This window comes from Acipenser ruthenus, chromosome 8 (genome assembly GCF_902713425.1).
Source record: "Acipenser ruthenus chromosome 8, fAciRut3.2 maternal haplotype, whole genome shotgun sequence".
In the NCBI taxonomy this organism is placed as follows: Eukaryota; Metazoa; Chordata; class Actinopteri; order Acipenseriformes; family Acipenseridae; genus Acipenser; species Acipenser ruthenus.
In genome coordinates this window covers 5,092,852-5,117,870 of record NC_081196.1, presented here as the reverse complement: position 1 = coordinate 5,117,870, position 25,019 = coordinate 5,092,852, and the positions used below count along the sequence as shown (strand labels likewise).

General features: G+C 37.1%; 1 protein-coding gene across 10 annotated transcripts in view; it reads right to left on the bottom strand.

Moving 5' to 3' along the window:
- The window catches only part of LOC131696731 (phosphatidylinositol-binding clathrin assembly protein-like), a 30,272-nt gene extending 5,567 nt beyond the window's left edge, over positions 1-24,705 (bottom strand). For 3 of the 10 annotated variants that reach the window (XM_059028195.1, XM_059028196.1, XM_059028197.1), the window contains exons 1-13: positions 24,428-24,704; positions 12,245-12,387; positions 11,294-11,369; positions 9,311-9,413; positions 8,806-8,899; positions 8,227-8,338; positions 6,911-7,017; positions 6,743-6,784; positions 5,605-5,690; positions 3,513-3,636; positions 2,429-2,568; positions 2,178-2,275; positions 389-532 (exon numbers count right to left, since the gene is read on the bottom strand). In XM_059028195.1, coding sequence (XP_058884178.1) covers positions 389-532; positions 2,178-2,275; positions 2,429-2,568; positions 3,513-3,636; positions 5,605-5,690; positions 6,743-6,784; positions 6,911-7,017; positions 8,227-8,338; positions 8,806-8,899; positions 9,311-9,413; positions 11,294-11,369; positions 12,245-12,387; positions 24,428-24,557 — 1,399 coding nt within the window. In that variant the 5' untranslated portion in view covers positions 24,558-24,704. Of the gene's footprint in view, positions 1-388; positions 533-2,177; positions 2,276-2,428; positions 2,569-3,512; positions 3,637-5,604; positions 5,691-6,742; positions 6,785-6,910; positions 7,018-8,226; positions 8,339-8,805; positions 8,900-9,310; positions 9,414-11,293; positions 11,370-12,244; positions 12,388-24,427 lie in introns of all 10 variants that reach the window. The other 7 variants (XM_059028200.1, XM_059028201.1, XM_059028202.1 and 4 more) reach the window with 5 other exon arrangements.
- Positions 24,706-25,019: the final 314 nt, after the last annotated feature.

Here is a 25,019-nt window from a genome sequence, read left to right as displayed (position 1 = left end):
TTTCCCATCACGGAGTTGGACAACCCCAGAATGATCTACTGTACCTTGACTGGTTTAACTTATTTACCAACCTAGGAGCTGCACACTCACTGCACAATCTTTACAAACAGCATGAAGCACAAAATGTATTTGAATATTTGTAATCAACACTTTGTTAGGCTTACACCGAAACATAACTAAAAACAAAACTGTCTGATGATCCAACATGCAAGACGCACATGGGACTGAGAAAGTCTTACATGTCACATTGTGATTTATTTATTTTTATTATTATTATTATTTTTATTTTTTTTATTTTTTACTCAGAACAAGAAAACAGATACGAAATAAATTAAATAAAAAGGAAAGGAACACAAAAGAAGAAGGAGAGAAAGAAAAGGTATTTTACCACCAAACATTTCATGACTGGGTGTCCTAGAAGAAAAACTAACAGCGTCTGAAGACACAACAGAGGCTTCGACAACAGGTTGTGTAAGGAAAGGGTTTAAGTTTGGAATGGAGTCATCAACAGCATCAGTAGAAGTAAAAGGATCTATGCATGCAAAGGAAAGAAAACAAGAGAAAAGGAAAATATTAGCGGAAGAATTATGACAAAGACAACGGCAGAATGTCAGGAGAATGAGCGTTTAAAAAAAGGAGGCATGCTAAGAAATAGGAACCGTAGGGGCCTGGAATCAACTGTTATTGAAGTCAACTGAATTTAAATCAGATTGTGGTTAGATTTCCACCTCCTCTCCTTAAATCCCCTAGGTTTAACAATGCCTTTTCAAGCCACAACAAAAGTGCATTCAAAACAGTAAAATCGGATGTAATCTATTCTGAGAACAATGCTTTAACACACAGTCTCCTTCCACATAACAAAAAGCAAAATAGTAGCTGCTGCAACAAGGTTGTGAAAGAAAGCTACTTTGAAATAAAAAAAAAAAAGAAAAAAAAATTGTTAATACGCAAACGCTTTCAAGTCAGTTACTCTTGACCTTTGGAGCCCACACAGCAACTCTTAGGTTTATTGCAGTCATCGAATTGTTTCGCGAACAGAAAAAGCCATTTAGCACATTGCCATGTACCACAATCTTTCCAAACCCATATTAGATTTAAAATGTTCTTGGGGCGATAAAATAATGAAATGCAGCTGCATCAATAGTCTATTAAACAAACATACTACAGAACATTCCATTTCCTGATCTCAAAACATTAACAAAAATGTTGGTTTCTAGGCTATCCATAGATAGCTTTCTGAAACACAATAAAATGAGATTTGGAAAAATAAATTACATAATTACTTCATAGGTCATTCGGCTTATAACAGCAATCATCTTATTAATAGGATTTTGCCATGGCCAAGATGGATCAAAGCTTAATTGATTAAGGGGCACAGTTACATAACTGCGCATTGCTGCTGCGGTTTGATTGGCTGTAAAAAATATTTCACATACAAACTGTTTTATGCAACGTCCTCGCTTATTTATAAACTTACTGTAGCATTAAAAAGAATTCAAAACTGGAACAAACCCAAACTTTACTGGCTTGAATGCTGGAAAATGGTGCCTTTGTTGATCTTTGTGGAGCAGTCATTTTTCTAAATGTTTGACTTCCCGGTACAAACAAACTTTTGAACAACCTTTCTTTTGATTGATTTCAATTTGTTAAAACAATATTTCCTCAAGAAATATGACATTGGTTTACAGTTTAAAACTATAAAATTGTAAATAAAACACACTTGTATACATTATAGATTTCTGCCCAAAGACTCTCAAAGGCAATGGTTTTAAATTCCCTAATTCTTCTATCACCCCCCTGCAGCACATTGTTCTACCCGACTGTCAAATACTACAAGAGAATTAGAATATTCTGAAATGCTAAACAAAAAATGCAAATGACAAACATCTTCAAAAAGAGAGAAACACTTGTAGTCAAAACATTTCTAACTTATCAGATCATCCTACATCCCCAAAAAACCTTGTAACAAAGGTTCAGGCATAAGTTCCACAAAATTGGGTGAGCATATCATAAATGCCACCATGACCTGGACTCTATACTCTCATGAACGTGTTCATGCCACGTTTCAGAACTTTTCAAACACTTGTGTACACCACACTTCAAGGAGGCAATTCAAAAAGTATATTCTTGGTAAAGCGTTCATATTGATACTCTGGTATTCTTGGAGTCCTTCCTACCTCCCCATGTATTCGCTCCTGGTACAGTTGCGATCGGATGCATTGATGTTTGAAATGCTGGCTGCAAATCAAGCAAGTCATTTGGCATCCTTGAGGAGCTGGAGAGACACAAGCAGAAGAGTTTGTTTAACCTTACAATGCCAAAACTTAAAACACTGGATTTCAGGCAGTGCTACCCAGCATGGTCTTATGGGTTGTATGTGAACATTATCTAAAATGATATCCATGCAGGAGAGATTTGTCATCAGGACCTGTTTGTGGAGCTGGGAGTTGAGAAGAGGTCTATAGCGGGCGTTGTACAGATACCCCCTCCGGTGGTCAAGACAGGAGAGGCTGCTGTTGTGGCAGAGGAGGATGGACCTTTCTTAGCCATTTCCTTCAGCCTCTGTTCCTAGATAGAACAAGTCAAAATTCAAAACATCGAATATTCTCAACACATTTACTTGTTAACTTTACAGGTAGTCCAACATCAACGGAAATCCAAAATCAAATCAGTTCGAGAAAAATAAAGATGTAGCTTCAACTACAAACAACTACTCACCAGTGGGCTTAACTAGACACAAAGAATGGTCTAGGTCATTGAACTCGCAACCTCTTGGTTCATACAACAGTATTTGGCAGCAAAACCACACTTGATTGCCACTGTTTCTATTAGTAAACAGCCACTCCTGCTACGGCAGTTTTTGAAAGGCCAAAGGTCATAGCATCTTAAAAGTACTACATTTAATGGTTCTTGAAGGATATACTTTATAATGTTAAACTGTTTCTCTCTCTCCCTCTATTTCAAAGCTGCTGGCAAAAGCATGATTTTAAAAAAGGCACTGCTAAGCTTAGCTTTTTTTTTTTTTTTTTTTAATTTGTATTTATGGTCTTCAAAAGTAAATGTTGTGGTATAAAACTATAGCAATTTGGTATGCTTGGGGTCACACAAAACACTGAGCGATGAATTGTGAATTGATCTTAGTGTCAGCTACTCCCGGCTAGAAAACCAGGCAAACTGTACTGGAAACAAGCCATTAGACTAATTACTATATTGAGCAAAGCACTTTTAAAAAGACTTAAAAGTAGAACAATGCTTGATTCATTATAACAAAATATATTACGACAAGTCGTTCGAGATTAACTTGTGGACTTTAGATCTGCAGGTGGTGTACATCCTTCAACTGTAAGCAAGAACAGTGTTTTCTCAGAACAAAAATAGTAAAAGACGTTTGGAAGGAAGCCCAATTGGAGACTACACATCGTCTTGTACATGGAAAAAAAAACGAAAAAAAAACCTAACTTGACATTCCGGAAGCCAATGAGAAGTCTAATTTTAAAAAAACAAAAATGTACCTTCAGTGCTTTTAAGCGTGCCTGCTCTTCCTCCAGGGCCACTTGTTTTTCCCTTTCGTCCACTTTGGTGAAAGATATGCCGGTATTTGCAAGTGATGAGACAGCATTTGAGAGAGTGCTGGCCCTGGGAATGTCAGACAGGAAGAGTTAGATGACTTTCAATAGGAAGAGGTTCACTGTATAAAAATAAACATCCCTATAGGATGGAGAAAGAGCTTTGTTGGCACTTCTAAAAGACCTCTTATGTTCTTAGAAAAACAGTATCTTCAAAAGAAGACGCGGCTTGGAAATTGTAGAATAAAAAAAAAAAAACACACAACACAACAACGACTTCTGAAAATAACTAAATCTATGACATTTCTCATGCATGATCATTTTTAATCTAACCAATATGCAGTAATGATATCATCTGCCAGGGCAGTACTCTTTCAAATAGCACATTGTGTTTACAATCCAGCGCCAAAGCCTGCAATTTATTTTCTCCATACAAAAATACTTCGGCATTACAAGGAGAGTCAAAAGACTATAAATTTCTGCATTTAAAATAAGACAAACGATCTGTGTGGAAGACTCAAGACTGACTCATTTAGGAGCTTTTATGTCATTCATGTGGATACAGAGGAGGTGCCAAAGGGATACAAAAAGTGCTAGAGAAGCACAGTGGTTTCTAGTGGCACAAGCTGTATGTCACCTGTGCTTAAGTACATATTTCAGTATTTATAAATTCAGTACAGGGAGAAAGCTTTAATGTGTATGTCCAACTACCTATTAATATATCATCATTTAGAGCAATGGTTCCTAACCCTGATCCTGGGGACTCCCTGTCTCTGTTGGTTTTCATTCCAACTAAATGCTCAGTTACTTAACTAAACCCATAATTAAACTGATCATTTGCTTAAGTAGACCTTTGTAATTGTTTATAGCTCTTAAACAGTTGCAGGATCCAAGTAACTTATAAAATAGTATAGCCAACTTGAAACCTGCAACTGTTTAAGAGCTGAAAACAATTAGAAAAAGTTAGAAAATTAATTAAGTTCAATTAAGGGTCTCATGCTCAGTTGGAATGAAGACCAGTAGACACAGGGGGTCCCCAGGACCAGGGTTGGGAACCACTGATTTAGGAGGTACAGGCTATTAACTAACAGGGGGATTTTTTTTAAAATTATTTTTCAGAAATAGCCGAGGGTACCGAGGTGGATACAAAACAGAACAAAGAAAAACACAAGACTGCAATTTAAACCATAAAATCTAAATTTTTATGGTACAATTCAGTCTCTAGAATTAATACATTGTTATTCTGGCAGCTTAAAAACAGTGCTTCAAAGCATCATTTTTTTTCCAGCTGTCTGATGACTAAAGATGCTCTGTAGCTTCCTTGGCACCACAGCTGCTTTTCCACACAGCCAATCCTCTGCCAAACCCCCTTCCCTGTAGAATTTGGCACTGTATGTTAAAACCATTAGGTTCAGAATAACTGTAGGAAAGCTATGATCTGAATACTCTCAGGGTCAGGCACGTTGTGAGAAGTAAACCAAGCTAAGCTTGACCCTGCAAAGCTGTATGTTACTGTCCTTTCTGACTCTGCAGTCTAATAATAATAACTAAAAACTCACCAGTTTACTCCTTATACATTAACACCGCTCATGAAGATGGCAATAAAACAACAACTCAGTGCTGCTTGTATATTACATTAAAAAAAAATGTTACACTACTGATTTTAAATGAGATCTAAATGTGAATGTGTATATCTGCAGTAGTGTAAATACCAAAAATACCGGATACTAAAAACTGATCAGTAACTTGTGACAGAATGAAAAAGTAATAAGCCATTGAAATATAAATAAGATAAAATAGTTATTCTGTGCCTCCAATTCTGTTTGTTAATCAAGTCCTGTCCAGTAACAGTATACATTAACCCTCACCCACCCAAAATAACATGCCAACATTTTTTGTTTCTGATGTGGTATGAAAGTAATCCAGTTTCAAAACAGAGTTATGATCCACCCAAGTAAAATTCTGTCCACGTGGACAAACTAAACACTCATCTGAGCACTAAGTGCACATAATTTAAAAACCCAGTAGTCAAACTTGCCTGCTTGCAGCTGTGGAATCTTTGACCTTTTTCCCTTCTAAAGAAGCCAAGTGCTGTTCTAAAGCTTCGAGAAGGCTGCTAGGTGCCTACAACAATATCAGAGATTCCAGAGTGATCATTTTTGGAAAAACCATGCAAGATATTTATTATTTTAAAACACAAATACACCAACAATCAAGCAATTGCAAAAAATATAGATTGATAAAAAGAGTGAGATGCAGATACTTACACAAACTGTAAACTGAAAATGGAAAGATAAGGAAAATACAGAAGATAAAGGTGGTAATTGCAAGAAATACATAAATCAGTATATATCATTATTATCTCATATATTTTGTGCATATTATACTTTCACAGTCCTGTATAACATACGAGATAAAAGCATAATAAACCCTTATTTTCTTGATAATAATCTTATTTGCTTTATTTAGTGGACTATTAAGATATGCAAATGAAAGTATAATAGTTCTTTCCAATATATTTACTTGGAAGGTAAGCATGGGTCAGCTACATGTTTCTCCAATGCCAATGGCATCCACAAGGCCAGCTTTGGGCATTTCAAACCAAGCTCTCACTCTTGAGCAAGAACACTGCAGTATTAGCTCTCTGCCATCATAAAAATGATGGCTGAGGAGGAACTTGCAACCTTGGGTTATCAGAATGGTTCCGAGCTTCCATTCTCAATTATAAAGATGTATTTAAATCAATTTTGTTGGTGTACAGTACACATGCTGCACAAAATGTCTGACTTCTGCACTTCCTTGAGTTTACAATAAAATACCACTTGAGAAACAATTCGATACAATTGCATTGTATGCACCATTGAGAGAGGATACACTCTGGTAACACCTTTATTTGCTGTATAGCGTGAAAAGTTAAGAAAAGAAACAGTAGAAGATTTCCCTGAAGGCTACATGCACTTAAAGCATCCATGCACCTGGCAGTGCATAATCTGCCCGTTTGTGTAAAAGTTAGTGCCATTTAACATTAAAGATTGGAAAGGCTGCGAGATTTTGGCCATGAACACTTGATAAAAGTGATATTTATTAGCTTTATATAGTCTTTAAATGTCAAGCTAAATAAAAGTAAAAGAAATGTCCAAACTCTCAAACGTTAAAAAGCATCACTGGACACTTACCTGAGAAAGGTCTGGTATGTCTCCCTTATCAATCCCAACTTGCTGTAAAAATAAAAAAATAAAAAAATAAATAAATAAAAATAAATAAATAAAGGAGCAGTGTGTTTTTCAACTCGATTATTCTTATTTATTATAATAAATATTAAACCAAAAAGAAATACCACTCACTTCAGCGACTTTCAGGAATTCTGAGATCCTGGTCATTCTGGTGAGGAATTTCTTGTAGATGTCAAGCCCCTCTTTGCATTGGATTTTCTTCATATCGAAATATTTTTCTAATTTAAAAAAAAAAAAAAAAAGAAGATTTTAGTAGGAATACAGCACTTAAATCTTGTAAGACTTGCTACAGCGATTTTACATGCCAATAAAGCAGATTTCCAGTGTCTTTAAATAACCCATACCTTTGTTTTCCTATCTGAATGACATTGTTTAAAACTGCTGGTTGATGCATTTGCTTGCATGACAAAAATGTTTGCTTCCCTCAATGTGGTATTTAGCCCACCATCAGGCTGGGTCAAAACCATTTGTAAACCTCAAAACAATCACTCTGTCATTTTCATAAATTAAGCAGATGTTTGTATGTGACCATAAACAGGAAACTGTACTGGGAGGTACCCAAAAAAATAAGAGACAAGCCAAAACGCACGACTCGCATAGAAAATATTATTTTTCAAGAACAAATCCAAAAGTGTTACTCAGCAGGGTTGGAAAATGCATATCAACTGGAGACAATCCACATTTTACTGCGAGCCGCACATAAGCTTTCCACCTCTACCTGATGCTCAGTAATAATTAGAACCTATATCCCCTCCCCCCTCTTCCCTAATCTGAAACTTTCCCTCCTGAAAACATTGTGTGTATATAAAATGATGTGTGCACAGCTTAGCACAGTCGTGTGAGAAGATTACATCTCACACCCAGCAAAATTAAGTAATTCCTGCATACATAGCAATCTCTGCTAAGAAAGTCTGCAAGTGCTCTGTGGGGTGCGTGACAAGCTGACAGGACAATCAATGTATGCTATAAGCCTGACCTTGAAGGTGTTCAAAATTGTAATAATTTTGGCTTCTGCAACTAATTTAAATTCTAGTACTAAGGAATTAATTTTAAAATGTCAAATGATCCAACATTATAATGAGTAAGTGAGCATTTTAGCCTTTAACATACAATACATTTCTATATAATTATGTAAAACTATTTCAGATGTGTTGTCATAAGTCAAATTTAAGTGAAGTGATAAGATTTGTGAATCTGAAATAGGAATTTGAAGTTGCATTTGTATGAGGACTAGTACAATCCTAAATCCATTATTATTTGGAGGTCTACTAATATTTAAAAGCTGCATAGCAGTCCCCCCTCTCCCCCCCCCCCCCCCAAATAAAACATGTGGTGGGTTCAATTCCTCATCCTTTCACATTATTGAAATCAATCAACACGTGCCCTCAATCAATACGTGCTCTTTTCAGAAAATAAGAGTCACTTACCCAGCAGGTTAATAATTCCTTCATTATAAGCAGCAAACAGTCTAATGGCATCTTTGAACAGGAGCATGAAGGCTGCATTGACCACCCCATTTGTGAGTTCATTGGCATTGACCTGTGGAAAACCCAAAGCATATTAACTGAACTGCACTGTGCATCCTTCCATTAACACAGTTAACTAGTTTGCAAAAAATCCCAGAAGACAACACCTCTGTTTAAATGTCCATATCTATTTTTCACCCCTCTGATTTTCAACACATCTTTTTGGAATTTTCTTCCTGCATTTGCACAAAAAAAGAAGCCTTTCTAAATCGCTAGCCACTATTAGTTTACACTATGATTAAGGCTTAAAAGTATAGGAGAATCTACATTCAACTGAAGTTTTATATCCATTTAGAGTTGAATGTGCTCCACAGACAGGGGTTGCTTTTGCTATATGCTGCAGGTCTGTTCTGCTGGATGTGTACTGTACAGTATCCGGTTACATTTAGGGTTGATTCTGATAATGAAACTGTAACCTATTGCACTATAACATATTTAGTCTTCCCTGGGACAGGATACAGCCGACTGATTTAAACTCACATTGAAGTCTAGCAGTGTGTCCATCTGATTTTGGATTATTGGTATTGTTTTTAGCAGTTTTTCTGTGTTCATAGTTCTCATCACCCCATCAGCTCTGCAAAATGTAAAACACGCATTACTTTCCAATACCATTACAATAAAAATACATCTACATATTATAAAAAGTAAAACCAGGCAAACAAGAACAAATGCAAAACGAAAAAACTAATAAATAAAAAAAACAAACACACACAGACAATGGGACCAGTGATAATATTGCTACTGTAATGCCAACAAGTAGCAGGAACAAGTAGTAAATAAAAAGAAGTTGGCTTTAGATGTGGGAGGAGGAAACGCATGGCCGGCAGTTAAGCAACATAAAGAATCATCCTTTAAAAATAAATGTAAGTTAAAATAAACACGTTTGTGAGCTTAGGAGGACGCCGTTATAAATATTTGGGGAACTGAAAATAAATAAATAAATAAATAAATAAATAAATAAATAAATATCACACACAGCTCTTACCCTCTTTTCACCTTTGTAAAGTCAAAAGCAACTTGTCTGTATGAAACTGCTTTATCATTCAGGTATCTGCTATACCGCCTGATAAACGTAGACATGTCGTAGCCTTGGGGGGGGGGAAGAGAAGAAAGAGTTTGGTTAAAGTTCTGGTAAACTACATATTTTATGCATCTTAATGTACTGAAATGGCTTCTACCATTTTACTGAGCAACATCTTTTATTAGGGACACTTTCACATTTTCTCACATTGTCACCTGCTGCCTGAGCAATTAAGTCGTGCCAAATCGATTTAAAACTGATAAAAAAATTTTTTTAAAGTTATGGTCTTCCCAAGTGGCCTACGAAACACCTGCACAAAGAAAAATAACTAGTGTGGATACAAACCAGTGGATTACATGCAGTTCAAGACACAGAATTAAGAAAAGAGTTGTCCAGTCTGCATTTTCTTAACCCTCTCTTTGCAACTGACAGCATTTAACACCAGCAGGGAGAGTAGCAACTAATGGTGAGGGCCGTTCAGACAAGCAAGAAATGCACTCTGCTTTACAAACTGACAGCTCCATCAGAGCAACCAGTGAAAAAAGCTGTCATTTTAATTTCCAAGTCAGTCTCTTTTCGTGGCAGCATTTTCTTAGGATGTGCGGAGCAAAGGGGGGAGGGGGGATTCAGATTGCTGAAAGTCATGTTAAATGTTGAGCAATCCCTCTGGTAATTGCTGTAAAAACAACAGCTTTTCTAGCAAACCTTGACTAAAGAATTATTTTTGAAAATATATCTGTCAAGATCAGCTCTGGGGGGGGGGGGGACGGGACGGGACACAGTGTTATGACTAGAATATAATGTGGGAAATGTGGGGAATTTGGCATTTTGGAGTAATTTCACACACTCCTGTCCTTTGACAACTGCCTTCAGATCTCCAATAACTGAGAAGCACATAGGGACATAGATTTTTTTCTTGTCTGAAGATGAGAGGTGCCAGCAGGCAGAATAAGAAATCACTGACTATTCCGACACCGACTAAGACTATTCTCTTTAGCAAGTGCGTAGAGTAAAAGACCATTAAAGTAACTGAATAATGGTACCGATAGAAAGTTCCAAAGATTTTGCGTGGTGGCACCTTATACAAATAAAGAGAGAGAGAGAGAGAGAGAGAGAGAGAGAGAGAGAGAGAGAGAGAGAGAGAGAGAGAGAGAGAGAGAGAGAGAGAGAGAGAGAGAGAGAGAGAGAGAGAGAGAGAGAGAGAGAGAGAGAGAGAGAGAGAGAGAGAGAGAGAGATTCACTGCATTTGAAAGCACTAAAAAGTTACAACACAGCATGGTTAGTATACTTTAGCCTTGGGAAGCAATATTGGCTTTCATTTCTGGCTTCTTTACCTTTCAGCAGCAACAATGGCTTCTAAATTAGACTCAACAGTTTCAAGGGAATGTACAGAATTTGGATGACAAATGTGAAATCCAGTCCATAAAACTGTCAACAGGGGGTAGGGCAACCATGGGCATCATTGGGCTGTCACTCAACATGAAAAGTCAGTGTTTACAATTGTTCTGGACGGATACATTCAACATTTTACTGCAGAGAAGTCGTGGTAGAAATATGCAGGAAAGTTGTGAATACTGATAGGTAGTTATGTAATTCGGTTCTGCTCCAACTAATGATGATTTGATGGAATGGAATGTTCTTTTGCATGTGGATAGAGGGTTTAGTGTTGGGTGATCACAACCAAGAAAAAGTTGAAAGCTCTTACAATTCAATTACAAATAGAATGCCACAGAACATTTCTGTCAGTAGGTTGTGCAGTGGTGCTGCACGCGAACTAACGGGACACAGCAGTTGTGACAACAAACAAAAGCATAACAGAATCGAAAGATACAGGTTTGAAAAAATAGAATTAAAAAAGGGGTAACATTTTTACCCCTCCCCCAAACGTGATGTGTTAACCCTGCAAATCTGTACTTCTTAATTCAAACTGTACTCCGATTAACTCACCTTGTAACCCACTTTTGTCTAAAAAATTACTCAAGTTGAATAATGTATTCCTTGAAGCCAGGTACTGGATAAACCTCTGCAATGAAAGAACAATGAAGAGACTGTAAAACCATAGCAAAACAGGTCCTTACCATGTAGCCTGTTCTACTTATTATTATTACTATTATGATTAACATTATTATTATAGCTACATAAATATCAGACCTTAATCAGAGTACCATGATGAATGTTTAATCTTAGGGAAAGATGTTATTAACTTCTTGTATGCAGAGATTAATTACTACAGTACGCTGTAGTCATACACAGTAAGTTAATGTTTGTATATGTATTCGTGAAACGTACATTCAACGTATGACAGAAACTGAAAATGGATGTGTTTGAGTCGTGTTTATTTTTAATAACCGATTTTACCAAATAATAATAAAACCGATAACCCCCCCCCCCAACCGCGAACTGAACCAAAAATAACCGAAAAATTCAAACTCTAGTTATAAGCAATAACACTCCTTAAATAAAAAAAAATGATGAGAATTGATCCCTAATGCTTCTTGCATGTTTTCTTTGCCAACAAAACGGTTAATTCTCCCAATGATTTAGTACGCATCAGATAGATTTTTGTGCCGTTCTAAATGATAAGTAATACCCCCCCCCCCCGCCACCCCCATGTCTTTGAGAGACTTGCAGCACAGTAGTTTTGTCTGTTGGATACCGCATGAGGAAGTCTATTAGATATTGCAATGGCTCAGCCTGACTACCACTCCTCACAGAGATAAAGACGTTTGATAATAAAAGCATTCAGATACAGGCAGTAACCCTCGTCACCCCCCTAAAAAAAAAAAAAAATTAGCAATTATCCAACAGCCCTTTTGCAGAGTGTTACACATTCAATGGCATTCATGGTATTTCAGTACTAAGACACGTACAGCAATGCAGCTTTGTAAAGCAGTTTACCTCATTGCCGTAAACCATCAGATGGTGTGTTGCGATGAGAGCTTTAAAGACCACCACCCAGCTGCCATTTGTAGTCCTCTCAAAAAATGTGTCGGCCAGATGTGGGATGTTAACATTCATCTCATTGGTGCACTGGATCAGGTCTGAAAAAGGAAAAGGTAGACAAAAATATTTTAAAATAAAAAAAGGAAGGTGTGGGTGGTCAGGATCATGTAATGGGATTTATTTGGGACACCATCTCAAAGTGTGGAGTTCAGTTTGGTCAGAGGTAAAAACAATTCGATAGTGAAAAGATTTATTTATTTATTTATTTTTAATGGACAACAATCAATAAACAAAAATATGCGGTGGAAATAGCAACGGTGACACAGAGAAAGTTCGTATACAGGAACTCCCTTCACATGGATGCTTAATGATGTGATGAAGACTTTGAGGGGAATACACACACACACACACAATCTAAAAACATGCTCCTGCTTGGACACTGAAGCTGTGAGGGCTGGTCTTCAGTGAGGTGCGGAAGATCCAAGCAAAATGATGGCGTTGTCGGCAGGGGGGCAATCCCAGCATGTTATTTACCAGTTTCACATGAAGCCTCACTTTGATACAACTACTTTTTCTTCCGTTCCTTTTATGTTTTACAGATATTCTGAGCCATTGCTTTTTTTAGCATACCCCGCAGTCTTCATTTATAGCTATCTGGACATCCTCCTGGTATTTCTCTTTTGACTATCCATTTTAAAAGGTACGTAGCACAAAGAAGCACATACAGTACTATGGGTCTAGGGACATTCATAACCATACCATAGTGATAAAAAGAAGAAAAAAAACATTAAAAAGGGTAAATTGCCAGTCATGTTTAAAATGTACAAGCTGTACAGTTGCACTGGGGTGAAATTCAGTTAGTAACAGTACCCGTGCAAATCATGAGGAATACTATTGTATTAGCGTAGTACTGTGGCTACTTTCAGTACCTATTTATAAACTGGAAGAAAACCCTGCTCCAAATCCCAGTTTCTAACAGGGCTTTTGACAAACAATGCAAAAATACGTCATGCAAAATTATACTACATTTTTGACTGCAGGATCTAGGCACTTACACAGATACTTAGCCCACTGTACAGTAACATAGCTACCATTATTTAAACCACCTTTCAAATACAGTAACTTCTTGAACGAATGTAATTACTTACTTTAAAAAAAAAAAAAATCTGGACTAAAGCAGATTTTAAAAACTTCCTTCCTAAAATGGTTTGACAAGCAAGTTTAAAACACTACTGAATCTCAATGCTGCAGTCTAAAACAAACAGAGCAGCAGAGATAACACCCAAGAAACGGAAACGTTGCATTTGATATTCAGATATTCAGCATTCTTTAGGGTCAGCACGGACATTCATTTCCTGCATACTGTGCAAGCTGGGGTGAATACTGTACTGCACACCCACATCCCACACTTGCTATGGACTGGATGGTTCTGTATCAGTCCCAGGACCCTTTTTGTTGTGGCATCTTGGTGCAGGCAGTGTTCTCTAACTTATAAATGACATCATAAAAATGTAAAAGTACACAGTTAGTAATGCACTCTCAGTTCCATGCTTTGCTCAAAGTAGCTTTCAACGATTTAATATTGTAACTGGCTACAGTCACACAGAGGATTAAGCTGCAATACAGAAGGCATGTGTTTTGGGTCTACAGCAGAACTATATTCATTAATGTGCACTGGGCATGGTTTTGAGGTGTGCCACAAAAATATATTAGGCAAAGATAGGAAAAAATTAATAAAAAAAAATACTCTACAGCAGCCCCTTCAGATAGCACAAAAAGAGATCGGTTCATAACCAAATCAGGCAGTAGTTTGAGAAATGTATGTCATTTTATTATTAAATATTTTAAAATTGCCAAATTATAGTAGTGTAGTTCACTAAAACCTACACAACCTCACAACAAAGGAGATCAAAATAGAAATCTTTGCAGGCTTTTAAAAAAAAAAAAAAAATGTAATGTCTACAGTAACTTGTTTTCACTGAATGTTTCAATGCTGCTTATTTTACGGTAAGTTTATTGTAAGAAGATTAGACAGGTTGAGGGGTTTATAAAAGCAAGCAACAATTAAAAGAGTGACAAGTTTCAAAGTCTACAGAGAAATAACTTCTCTTATTTCACAACAAGGTGTCATATAAATGGACAGAGTTGCATGCACAGTATCATTTTAGAAGGCCATAGGTTTATTGTTAGCGCTAGGATTTTGTCATGGAAATTTGGGGTAAACATCACGGTAAATGTGTTTAAAAATCACAGATGAAGGTGTAACGCTTTGTATTTATTTATTAATTTTTACACTTACCGCGGTCTGGATTTGAACTGCTGACCCGCAGAACTACAGGCAGACACGCTACAGTTTCGTTAAAGAGTTATTCCCCTTTAAAAAAATAACGTTTCAAGTTCAAGTTTGCAGTTATTTTACATTTTGGTTTGTTTACATATTATTCCAATACAACATGTTGTACATTTAGAGGTTTGATGCTTTTACGGAGCGCCGGTCATCCCGAATTACACTTTTGTATGCAGAAAATTCTCTTTCTGCGTCAACTCTATTTACTGGTACTGTCAAGCACCTGACAGCAATTACAGCAAGAGTTGGGAATCTCAAAGGCCTCTGCTTTACGTTTGTGACATAATGTCTCCAAGTGTTTATCACAGCTGGCTTTACGACCAATTGTACGTTGAACAAAACAAACCTCTGCTTTCATGAAACACATTTCTGGGGTACTGTGCAGCTCGTAACAGTGCGCTTATTTGTGCTGTTTTGCTCATTTTTAAAATTTTTGCAATGTGGCAAAGCATTGAGTAGTGTGAACGGCTACATTACAAAGCAAGGCAACGAAGCTAGGTCAACATAAGTAGCGCAAACGGGGAAAAAAGCGCTTTTTTTTTTTTGGTTGAGATGGAGTAAAAATCACAGACACCAACACAAATCATGGAATCCGTGACACCCGTGACCACTATGACTTAATCACAGACTTAGCTATTGTGACCTACAGTAAACAGAAGCAAGTCTTAAATCCACGTGACAAACGTCATTTCATTATTGCACCCATGCTGCAAAAATAGTTCATGTACCAACATGTTTTTGTTGGTACTATTAACAAAGATCGTATGTGACAGATTTGCACACCCACTGCTGCATGGAGACAAAAAGAAAAAAAAAAGCTTGGAAACAAAACCACTGGCAAAATCCACCGAGGCAATTTGATACAGTAAAAAGACAAGGGCAAAATGTACCTACTGATTAGCAGACATCAAATTAATAAATGCATTAAAATACTGTTTTAATAAAGTTCAGTCTGCAAAAAAGAATTCACCTGCTGTACTATCTTTGTCAGATTTAGAGGAGCCAGCACTTTGAAACTGGGGTGGTTCACTCCTGTGTGTATTCATGACAAGTTTCTGCTGACGGCAGTGCAATAACCAGCACTCACATTGTTTGTAAATAAAGTCTCCCAGTGTCTATAAATCACTGTACTAGGAATATGTGGGGTTGCAAGTACTGTACAGCGAATCTCATACTTTGGATTTGCATGATCACCTGGGGCAAACCCCACCAAACACATCCCTACTTAAAAAAATAAATAAATACCTTCAAATACGGTTTGGAGATCTCGAATCCCTAAACTTCCAGAGTCCAGCTGTACACAAAGTCTTCAGGAGCATGGATTTTGTGTATTTACAGTATGTAAAAGGTCATCAGAGCAAGAAATAGATCAAACTTCCTATTGCTTCACAGCAGGAACCAGAATCAACTTTGATCCTTGGTGCAAGTGGTTGGCATTTAGACTACAGTGTCTTACAATCCACTTTCTCAAGCCCCTGAACTCAAAGAACCAGGGAGCTTGATTAGCAGGTACTAGAGGATCTCACAGTAGTTGACCAAAAATGTACGGAAAAGGAAGGTCTACTTTTCTGTCACTTAAATTTGATGCGACAGGATAAGAGAAGCCTCACCTTACTTGTCAGACCCTTGTATACTCTAAAGCTGGCTGCCAACAGGGGAACAAATAGGCTTATTTATCTAATGTGATTCTAAATATTTGACTGGATACCTTTGGTCACAGACAAAAACAGGCATACTGTAACAGTAAGTTAAAGCAATAGAATATTCAGAATACTGTACTGACCAAGCAACACAGGATACTCACATTCATTGTTTTCAATCAACTACTATGCCTACAGCAAGCAATGTTCCTATGGTTGCAGCAACAATAGGAGGATTATGTTGCTTGGTTCTGGAAAGAAACCTACTAACCTCTAACCGCCTACAGATCAATAGTCACAATTAAGCAAAATTGAGTGGGTTGCTGCCTGTGTAAATGTTGCCATTTGGTTAAATGGCCTAAATCTTGATGGCTTTGCCAGTTTAAAAAAAAAAAAAAAAAGGAAACATTTAGGTAAGATTATCAGCTCTCCAAACTGAAGTATGAAAGAACAAAACCTCTCTCTCTCTCTCAAATTGAATAGGGTCTGACAATCTCCCTCCACCATATAGTACCAGGGAATCAACCCGACTTGCATCAACCATTTGTTTTTAGTGGTATCCCGGGACGGCTGACAAAGTCCTAGGCGACTCCTCAGTGCTGTAAAACGTATAAATCTGTGACTTAACCCGGCGGGGTATAAAATCAGCCCCCAAGTGTCCAGTTTTAAACTGGAAGCACTGCTTTGCTTTATAGTTTCTCTCAGACAGTCATTACCTTACTAGCATTCTCCCATGCTATCCTGCTTCGTGTTTGTCAAACACACTTAAGGTTCTGTCCGTGTCTGTTTTCATGGGCGTATTGTCAACTGAAACATGGGTTTGCTAATGTACTGTTTTGCTACTTTTAGAAGGTGCCAATCATACTAATTAGATCTGTCCAAATGACAGCAGTCCACTCTAACGGTTATTAACCTAATGTACTGTTTAATTGAATCATCAGCTGCAGTAATGCCTACATATCCCAGTGCACAAATATGCCTCCCTGGTCAGAGATCTCATACAAGGCCTAGGTACAGTACACTAGCATTTTTTAGGGCAATTGTCAACTGCACCACACTTGGTATTAACAACTATGATCAACCGGTTTAGCAATGCCCCATCTAACAGTAGCAGCTGTTTTGTCTTTTATACAGAAGATAAACACCTGTAGCAAAAATGAACACACACACACACACACACACACACACACACACACACACACACACACAAAACTTTGTATTGATTCCATGGTCAGAAATCAAGGCAACCAGCGAACAGAACAGTATTTTGACAAAGTTGCTCATTCAAGGACATTCTCAATTAGTGTCATGGGAATTTACAAGTAAAGTATGCCAGGCCACTAGGCAAATGGAAATCGTTATGCCTGGAATGCACTAAGCTTTCTCTTTTGATATTTCTTGAATACCGTTAGTGGAAATGGTGATGAATAAATTGAAGTGCACTATACTGTAGTTTTACTAAACGTTCTGGGTACTATGCTACAAAAAAGGAACTTAAGAGTATTGATGGGACAGCCGTAAGGCTATACGGTTGCCTACTTAATGAGTCTCTCAAATGGGGTGGAAAAAAAAAAAAAGGACTTAACAGCTTGAAATGGAAATCCATGGTTTAAAATGGTATAAGCTGTGACAACACATCGAGTCTTGATGGCAACACTGAAAACTGATCAACAGGCACCAGTCAAGTAAATTGGTATTTAGGTCTGGAAAATATAAATCTAGAAATACTGAAACAAGGCACCTTTTAAAAAAAAATAATAATAATAATAATTGTAACATTTAGATTTTCTAAGCATCTCCTTGAGACACCTACTGAACAGTACAGAGCACAATCCCTGGATAACCAGCTGATAAAAGCAGCTTTTTGTATTTCACTAGGCTGTTTAAAAAATTAACTAATTAATAATTCATCAGAACCTCTACTCAAGACAATATGATTTGGGACAAAAGAATGAAAAGACAAAGCCTCTCTTACTGGCCATTTAGTAAAATGAAGCACAATAGGACTTTTTTTTTTTTTTTTGCCTACACAGTGCTCTCACTATTCATGCAGATATCTCTGAACCATGAAAGGGTTCACTAGTATATTTATCAGAGGGAGTAGACCTTTTCTTAACAGCTTGCCTTGTCGATAAATATTTTATTTTAAACACTTTCAGATCAAACTACATACATATTTTACTGTAACTTATTTTCTATTGAAGTTTCCTTGTCTATGGATAAAACCGGCTGAGTACTGTCCTCACTGTGGCTTTCTAACTTTGATATGCCAGAGGGAGCAACTGTACTGTAGATACATTGTTGGGTTCAGTAAATCCTTTGAGGCAGCTCCCATGAGCTACTGTAGGACCTAAATCCCTTGCACTGCAATGTAACTCCAGGAAAACTAATGCAAAGTATTTTATGTTTCCATTCTAACTTTTAGCTGGTACTGTACTGTACAGCAGCTTCAGGGTTGTGTGCCAAACGAAGATTGACTTCAAGCAAGAACAGCAGTTATTCACATTAGAGAAAGCAGGGTTAAGCTAATGTACTTCATCAAAAGGTGGAAACCAGAAATGGATTATTAACATAAAAAGGTGACATATTCAAGTGTAAACTTTAAATTACATACATTTAGGCAAGTGTACAGGTCGGTGCCGCTTTATCGGGACAAGTAAAAACATCCTGAATAAGCGGCTGTCCCAATGAAACAAGAGGCATTTAGGACGACCTTAGTCACGCTTTTGTTTCTAAATGAAAAGTATGAAATCACATCAAATTAAGATTAAATGTTAAATACATAATTTAAAATACAAGTCAATTGTTTTTTTGTTTTTTTATTCCTAAACAAAATTAAATAGCTTTTTTTTTTTTTATTTCTACATAAAATGAAAAATAATGAAATCACATCTTATCACAAGGAGATGCACCTGCGATGCTGACCTGCCAACTTTCTTTGCAACAGCAGCCAGCTCCTTCAAGAGTCACAGTGTAATCACTGCACTGTGCTATGGAAACCTGTCTTGCTCTGAAAAGCGATCTCCGTTCAGCATTTGAAAATATTGTATCCTAATTAAACGAGATAAATAGCATTGGGAAGAACCGTCTCCCAGAGTTGTATCCCACTTAAGCAAGTATCCGATTAAGCGGTGTCGACTGTACTGTAAATGTTTGCAACAATACTATATATCCATGTACATTAAAATAGTATTGATATCTACATAACATGTATCTACATTTCAAAAAATAAATGTAACTTATCTACTGTATGTACTTATTCATACATTTGTTAGATTTATGCACATAAAACTACATAAAAGGTGAAACAGACTCCAGCTCACTCCTCCCCCTCCTCCAGATGAAAGGGACATGTAAAATGAGGAAGCCCTCTGGCTAAGACAAGCAAGCACATTGTAAGTTTATTTTGCGTGGGTGCCGATTATTTAGACTAGCAAAATAGTTATCTGTCCCAGGGCCAGATACTGTTTAGGGAAACCCTAGATGTTCTACAACACTTGAGGCGCTACTTATTGGTTAAATGCAATTTCTGATGCCACATGGACATCATCATGTTAACTATCACCACAAAATAAATCAGACTGACCGAGTAACAAAACTTATATTAAAACTTTTTTTTCTTTTTTTTTTGACCAGTGTTTTGAAAACTCAGGATTTCTTTAACCCAATATTAGCTTTCAGCAACATACAAAGAAAGACTAGTGCTCACAGCAGACACCTAAAGCCTTGCACTTCCTTTACCAGAGGTCGCATTAACGCAAAATTTTGCATCTTAGACGCAAAATAAATCTACTGGACGGAAAAACATTTTGTCTTGCGTTCACAGGACGCACAGAATGGAAAGGAACGCAGACATGCATATTCGTGGTAATCTATTACGCTGCAGCAACGACCGTAAAATACATGCTTGTTTACAAAAAAAAACACACTGTTCTGCAATATAACAGCATTGATTAAGGTACATAATGTGTTATGCCCCATATTAACAGAGGTCCATATTGCTAAGAAATACAACAAGTATTTTGGAACAAGTAAATGCAAACACACACACACACACACTTAGGGCTGAAGTTTTCGGGTTTTATTTTTTATCAGGTGACAAATTTAGCTGATTCTGTTTCATAATTAAAAACTCAGAAAAAAGCTGTTAATTGCAAAACAATCTTTGCTTTTACCTTCATATCTTGCATGAGCCCAATTCTGGTCCCTTTAATTTTATTTCAAACATAGCTGACAAATTAATTGTTCATCCCCAATCCTACTTTTAACTCGCATTTCATTTTTGCAGTCGCCTAATTTAACATTGTGCTTTTGTTACTTTCCACACTAGTATAACAGGGATGCCCTTACAGATTTTTTTTTAGCATAAAAATTAATACCTAGTGCAGAGTGTACACTGACACCAAGTCAGTTGTCAATCGGAAGTTTTTTTGCTAAGCAGTAAGCATCTTCAGGGGATTCTCATGAAGATTGCTCATCTGCATCTCAGCCATCCACTTCTGACTACGAGTGCTACAGTGACCGAAGCAGTTCCAAGCAGTAGTAATGCACAAAAACGCAAACGAAAAATACGTTCTTATAAATTTTGAACGGGAGATGAAGTATCCGTGGCTTATTGAGATGGCAAGATGTACTGTGTGTGAAAGAGCTGTTGCCCCCCCCCCCCCAAAAAAAAAACCCATACGCATGTACAGTTTTTCAAGACTCTTCGCTTAAGACACAGCAATGCTATAATATTAAAACACACGTAGATGAAGGCAACAAACAGTGCTTAGAATCACCTCTTGCTGTCATGCGAACGGTCTACTGTTAGTATATATAACAAAGACAAAAGTGTGTCTGTTTATATGTATAACCATACACAGAGATGTTTTTAAACTACTACATGCCATAGAGTTTAAACGTTCATAAAAATGTTCCAAAATGCACATCCCTGGAGTTTATTAGCCTTTGTGTTAAAATGTATATTTGATGGATGGGACGCAACATTTTGGGCATATGCATTTCAGGAGCGTATGAAAAGAAAAGCTAGCGCGACCTCAGCTTTACATATACATACCACGCCCCACCCCACCATCGCAAACAATTTTAATGCCGGTACTTTTCATAGAAAACCATATATGACTTTGTTCCAGACAGATTTGCCACGTTTTTATTTGCAAGTAACAAATTAAAAACAGGTTACAGGGAAACTGCAAATTGCTGACTGAGTTTGTCAACAATTGGCAGCCAGCTGGTTACACTTCATACATTAGAAGGCACTGGACACTACATACTGTACACAGAGCACTTCCCCCGCATTTACTGTAAACCTATTATGAGGGCACAGCTTACATTTTGTGTCATCCCCCCCCCCCCCTTCTGAAGAGCAAGCAAAAATTGGTACGGACATGGAACTGAAAAGCTGTCTTGCACAAGGAAGCAGCCATTCGCTTGAACCATTTCTGTTAATAAATAACTTGGTGAAAGTCACAGCCATCAGTAGAATGACCTCATTTACTGTCAACACATCATTGTTCCTGGTGTAAAGTTCATAACCTGCAAATCATGTGGAGTTACTGTAGATGATGCATCAAATAAATGTACAGCAGGGCAAATATACTGCATAACCACACTAGCGGAATGTCAGGAATTTTAATTGTTCAGCAAATTACTTTAGGATGTTGACTCTGGTAGCAATACCTTAAAATGTATAATTATCAGTTGTTTTAGTACTGATTGAAATGCACCTCTTAGAAAACTTAGGCAAAGCATACTCTAGAATATAAACAGAACACTGTACAATCAGGCCTTAGGTGGTTTTGTAATGAACTTCAGGCACTGTACTTGGTTGCAGTGGTTCACTTGATGGTACAGTACTTAAAATAATTGAACAGAAAAGTACAGTACAGGACACCTCCCCATGCAGGTAGACAGAGGATCATTAAAGTCAGGAAAAAATAAATAAATGTAGTGTTTAAACATGTAATTTACATGTAATTTACAGGTGCATTTTCAAAGCCACATTTACACACCCACATTTACTTAAGGCTTGCAATATGGTACCAAAGGTCAATATTCCATTACAGAACACCTGGATTACACCCAAACCACAGTATGGGTTTGTCAATACTTCCTCTCCTCAGCTGGCCAGACAATAATTACAGTCAAGCCAAAAAACACATGTCCAGCACAGGTTCTTTTCAAACAGGGAATTCACATTTTATTTGCATTGTATCTTACATGATACAGTATTGTGACCGGGTTTTAGCGTGGCATACGTTGGTCAAGACAGACATTCAAACAAACAGGATTCCTCTACTCCCAGATTCTGATACTTCCCAGCAGGAAAGACATACCCGCCTCATATACCCCACAACCCCGGTTACACAAACAAAACTGTTCTGTACTCACTAATGACTTAAGAGATCAGTCAAGTCTGTTAATCACGCTATCAACCGTAAAAAAATTTCAGGCATGCCCTAAACACAAACAGAATGGGCTTGCTTATCTTGGAATCAAAAAAATGTTTCTCACAGGAAATTAGTTAAACAGGCACTGCATCACAAAACCATGAGTCTGTCTGCTAATCAGGAGTGGGAACTACAAAGCTACTGATGTGGTGAAAAGCCAACATCCTACTTCTGACCAACTGATGGAAAACCCTGAAGCCTCATGCCCTAATAACACAACAACAAACCCAGTTGTACTCTTTATGTAAAGAGTCCAACGTTCATTTACTGTTTTGTGAAATAATTTTGAAAAGTCCCTGTGCCACTTGAACTAATTGAGAAGAAAATGAAGCGTGTATCCAGAAAGGGCAGTCATCTTCAGCACTGTTAGCCAAAGCAATCTAACACCTCAGGGGACTTTTAAAAAGACACCAGCTACCATAAACACTATGGGACACGCCATTTCAATTGTCTAACCTTGAAGCAATTATGACACTATTGTAGTGATAATTAAATCTATGACTAAGCAACAAATGTAGTTCCCCATATGAAATAGTTTAGAACTGGAAAACATGATGAATTCATGAGATAACCGTGTCAGTCCCTTTTTATTATACAAATCACAAGAGTAAATCATTTTTAATACAGCACAAGATTCTTTATCATCATCATCATCATCATCTTCTGAGGACCAAAATGTGAAACTAAGCTGGGGGGCTCCATTCGATTTACAGGTATAACAATTTGAAAATAATAATAATAATAATTTGAAAAAATAAATAACAAGGTGGGGTAAGGAGTTATCCTTCAATATAAAAGTTATTTCCTTCACTGAGGTGTCAAAAAAAATAAAACATAACTATACAAGAAACGCAGGGCAGCTGGAGGTCAGTCCCTTTTGCTTAATAGTTTAAATTCCTCACAGGTCAAAAAGACTATATGCCTACTAAATATGTGGAGGAAATACAACAAAGAATCAACTACTGAACTAGTTACTGGCCAAAAAAACACTACCAAGTGTTGAGGACATCTATAGAGATCAGTCACTGGCATTCAAACACAGCATTAAAAGTCAACTGCACACAACTGAAAAAATAAATACTGTGCACCAGTAAATTGAGAAAATGTGTGTACAGCAAAAACACTTTCTGGCATGTCTTAAAAAGCAAACTAAGCTAAGCCAATGGGGTTTACATAAGAAATTAAACTACTGTAAACCGATTACAATAAGTGTGCATGGTCAATAAAACATACGATTAGAAGAAAAGATTATGAGCAATTGTGTATAACTTTCCTGGCAATTATGAAATAGCTTTTCATTAGTATTATTTATAAGACAAGGTTTGCCAAAAACAGGCAATCAATATTTCATACATAATTAAGCAACGAAACCTCCATGATACCTTGTGTTACTGTACTTGTGTGTGTTTACACTCAGCCAGGAAAAGAAAGCACTGACTTGTTTTACAGTCGTTCCCATAAATTATCTTAAGGTACATGAAGACTGCAGTCTCTTTCTATTTGTTTTTTTTTTAAACAATATTAAATTCGGCTGTACAATGCTCCTGTAACAAAAATGACATACGAAAGGAGGCCTCAGTACTATGACTGGTCGTGAAGGCTCATCATGAGAAAACTAAAAAAAAAACTAAACATTGCAGCAGACGACTACTTTATCTGTGAACAGACACCCCACTCCCTTGCATAGGGGGCTACTTACAGTCCAAATGTTTTTTCTTCGGACCCATAATCTCGTGTGTGGTGGCCTTGCACACAGTTTTGGAAACGGCAGACCCGGTGACACTGTGTTGAGCTGCAGTTATCCTGTCCGTTATGCTCTGTCCCGACATCTTCGTCTTTTTTTATATATCGAATAAAATATAGAATATATCTTCTTTTTTTTTTTTTTTTTTTTTTTAATTTTTTAAGGAAATGTTATTTTCAAATATCCTCTGGCGGCTCCACTGTTCAACCACCTGACCTTAAAAAAAAAAAAAAAAAAAACACCAGGCAGGTCCAGTCGTATTAGGGGGCAAAAAAAAAAAAAAAAAAAACCACAAAAAAAGAGAAAAAAAAACCAATATATCCGCGGCTCTTGGTCCAACTATCCCGAAAAACAGTACGCAAAGGTATACTGTACGCCGGGCTAAATGGAAAAGATATCCCTTGTTTTTTTTTTTTTAAGATAGGTTCTTTCTTTCTATTCCTATTCCTGTTTCTATTCCTAGTCCTATTCCTATTCCTACTCCACACTCTCTTTCCCTCTGTCTATCTCCTCTCTATTTCGCCTCCCCTACTGGGTTTAAATGGGC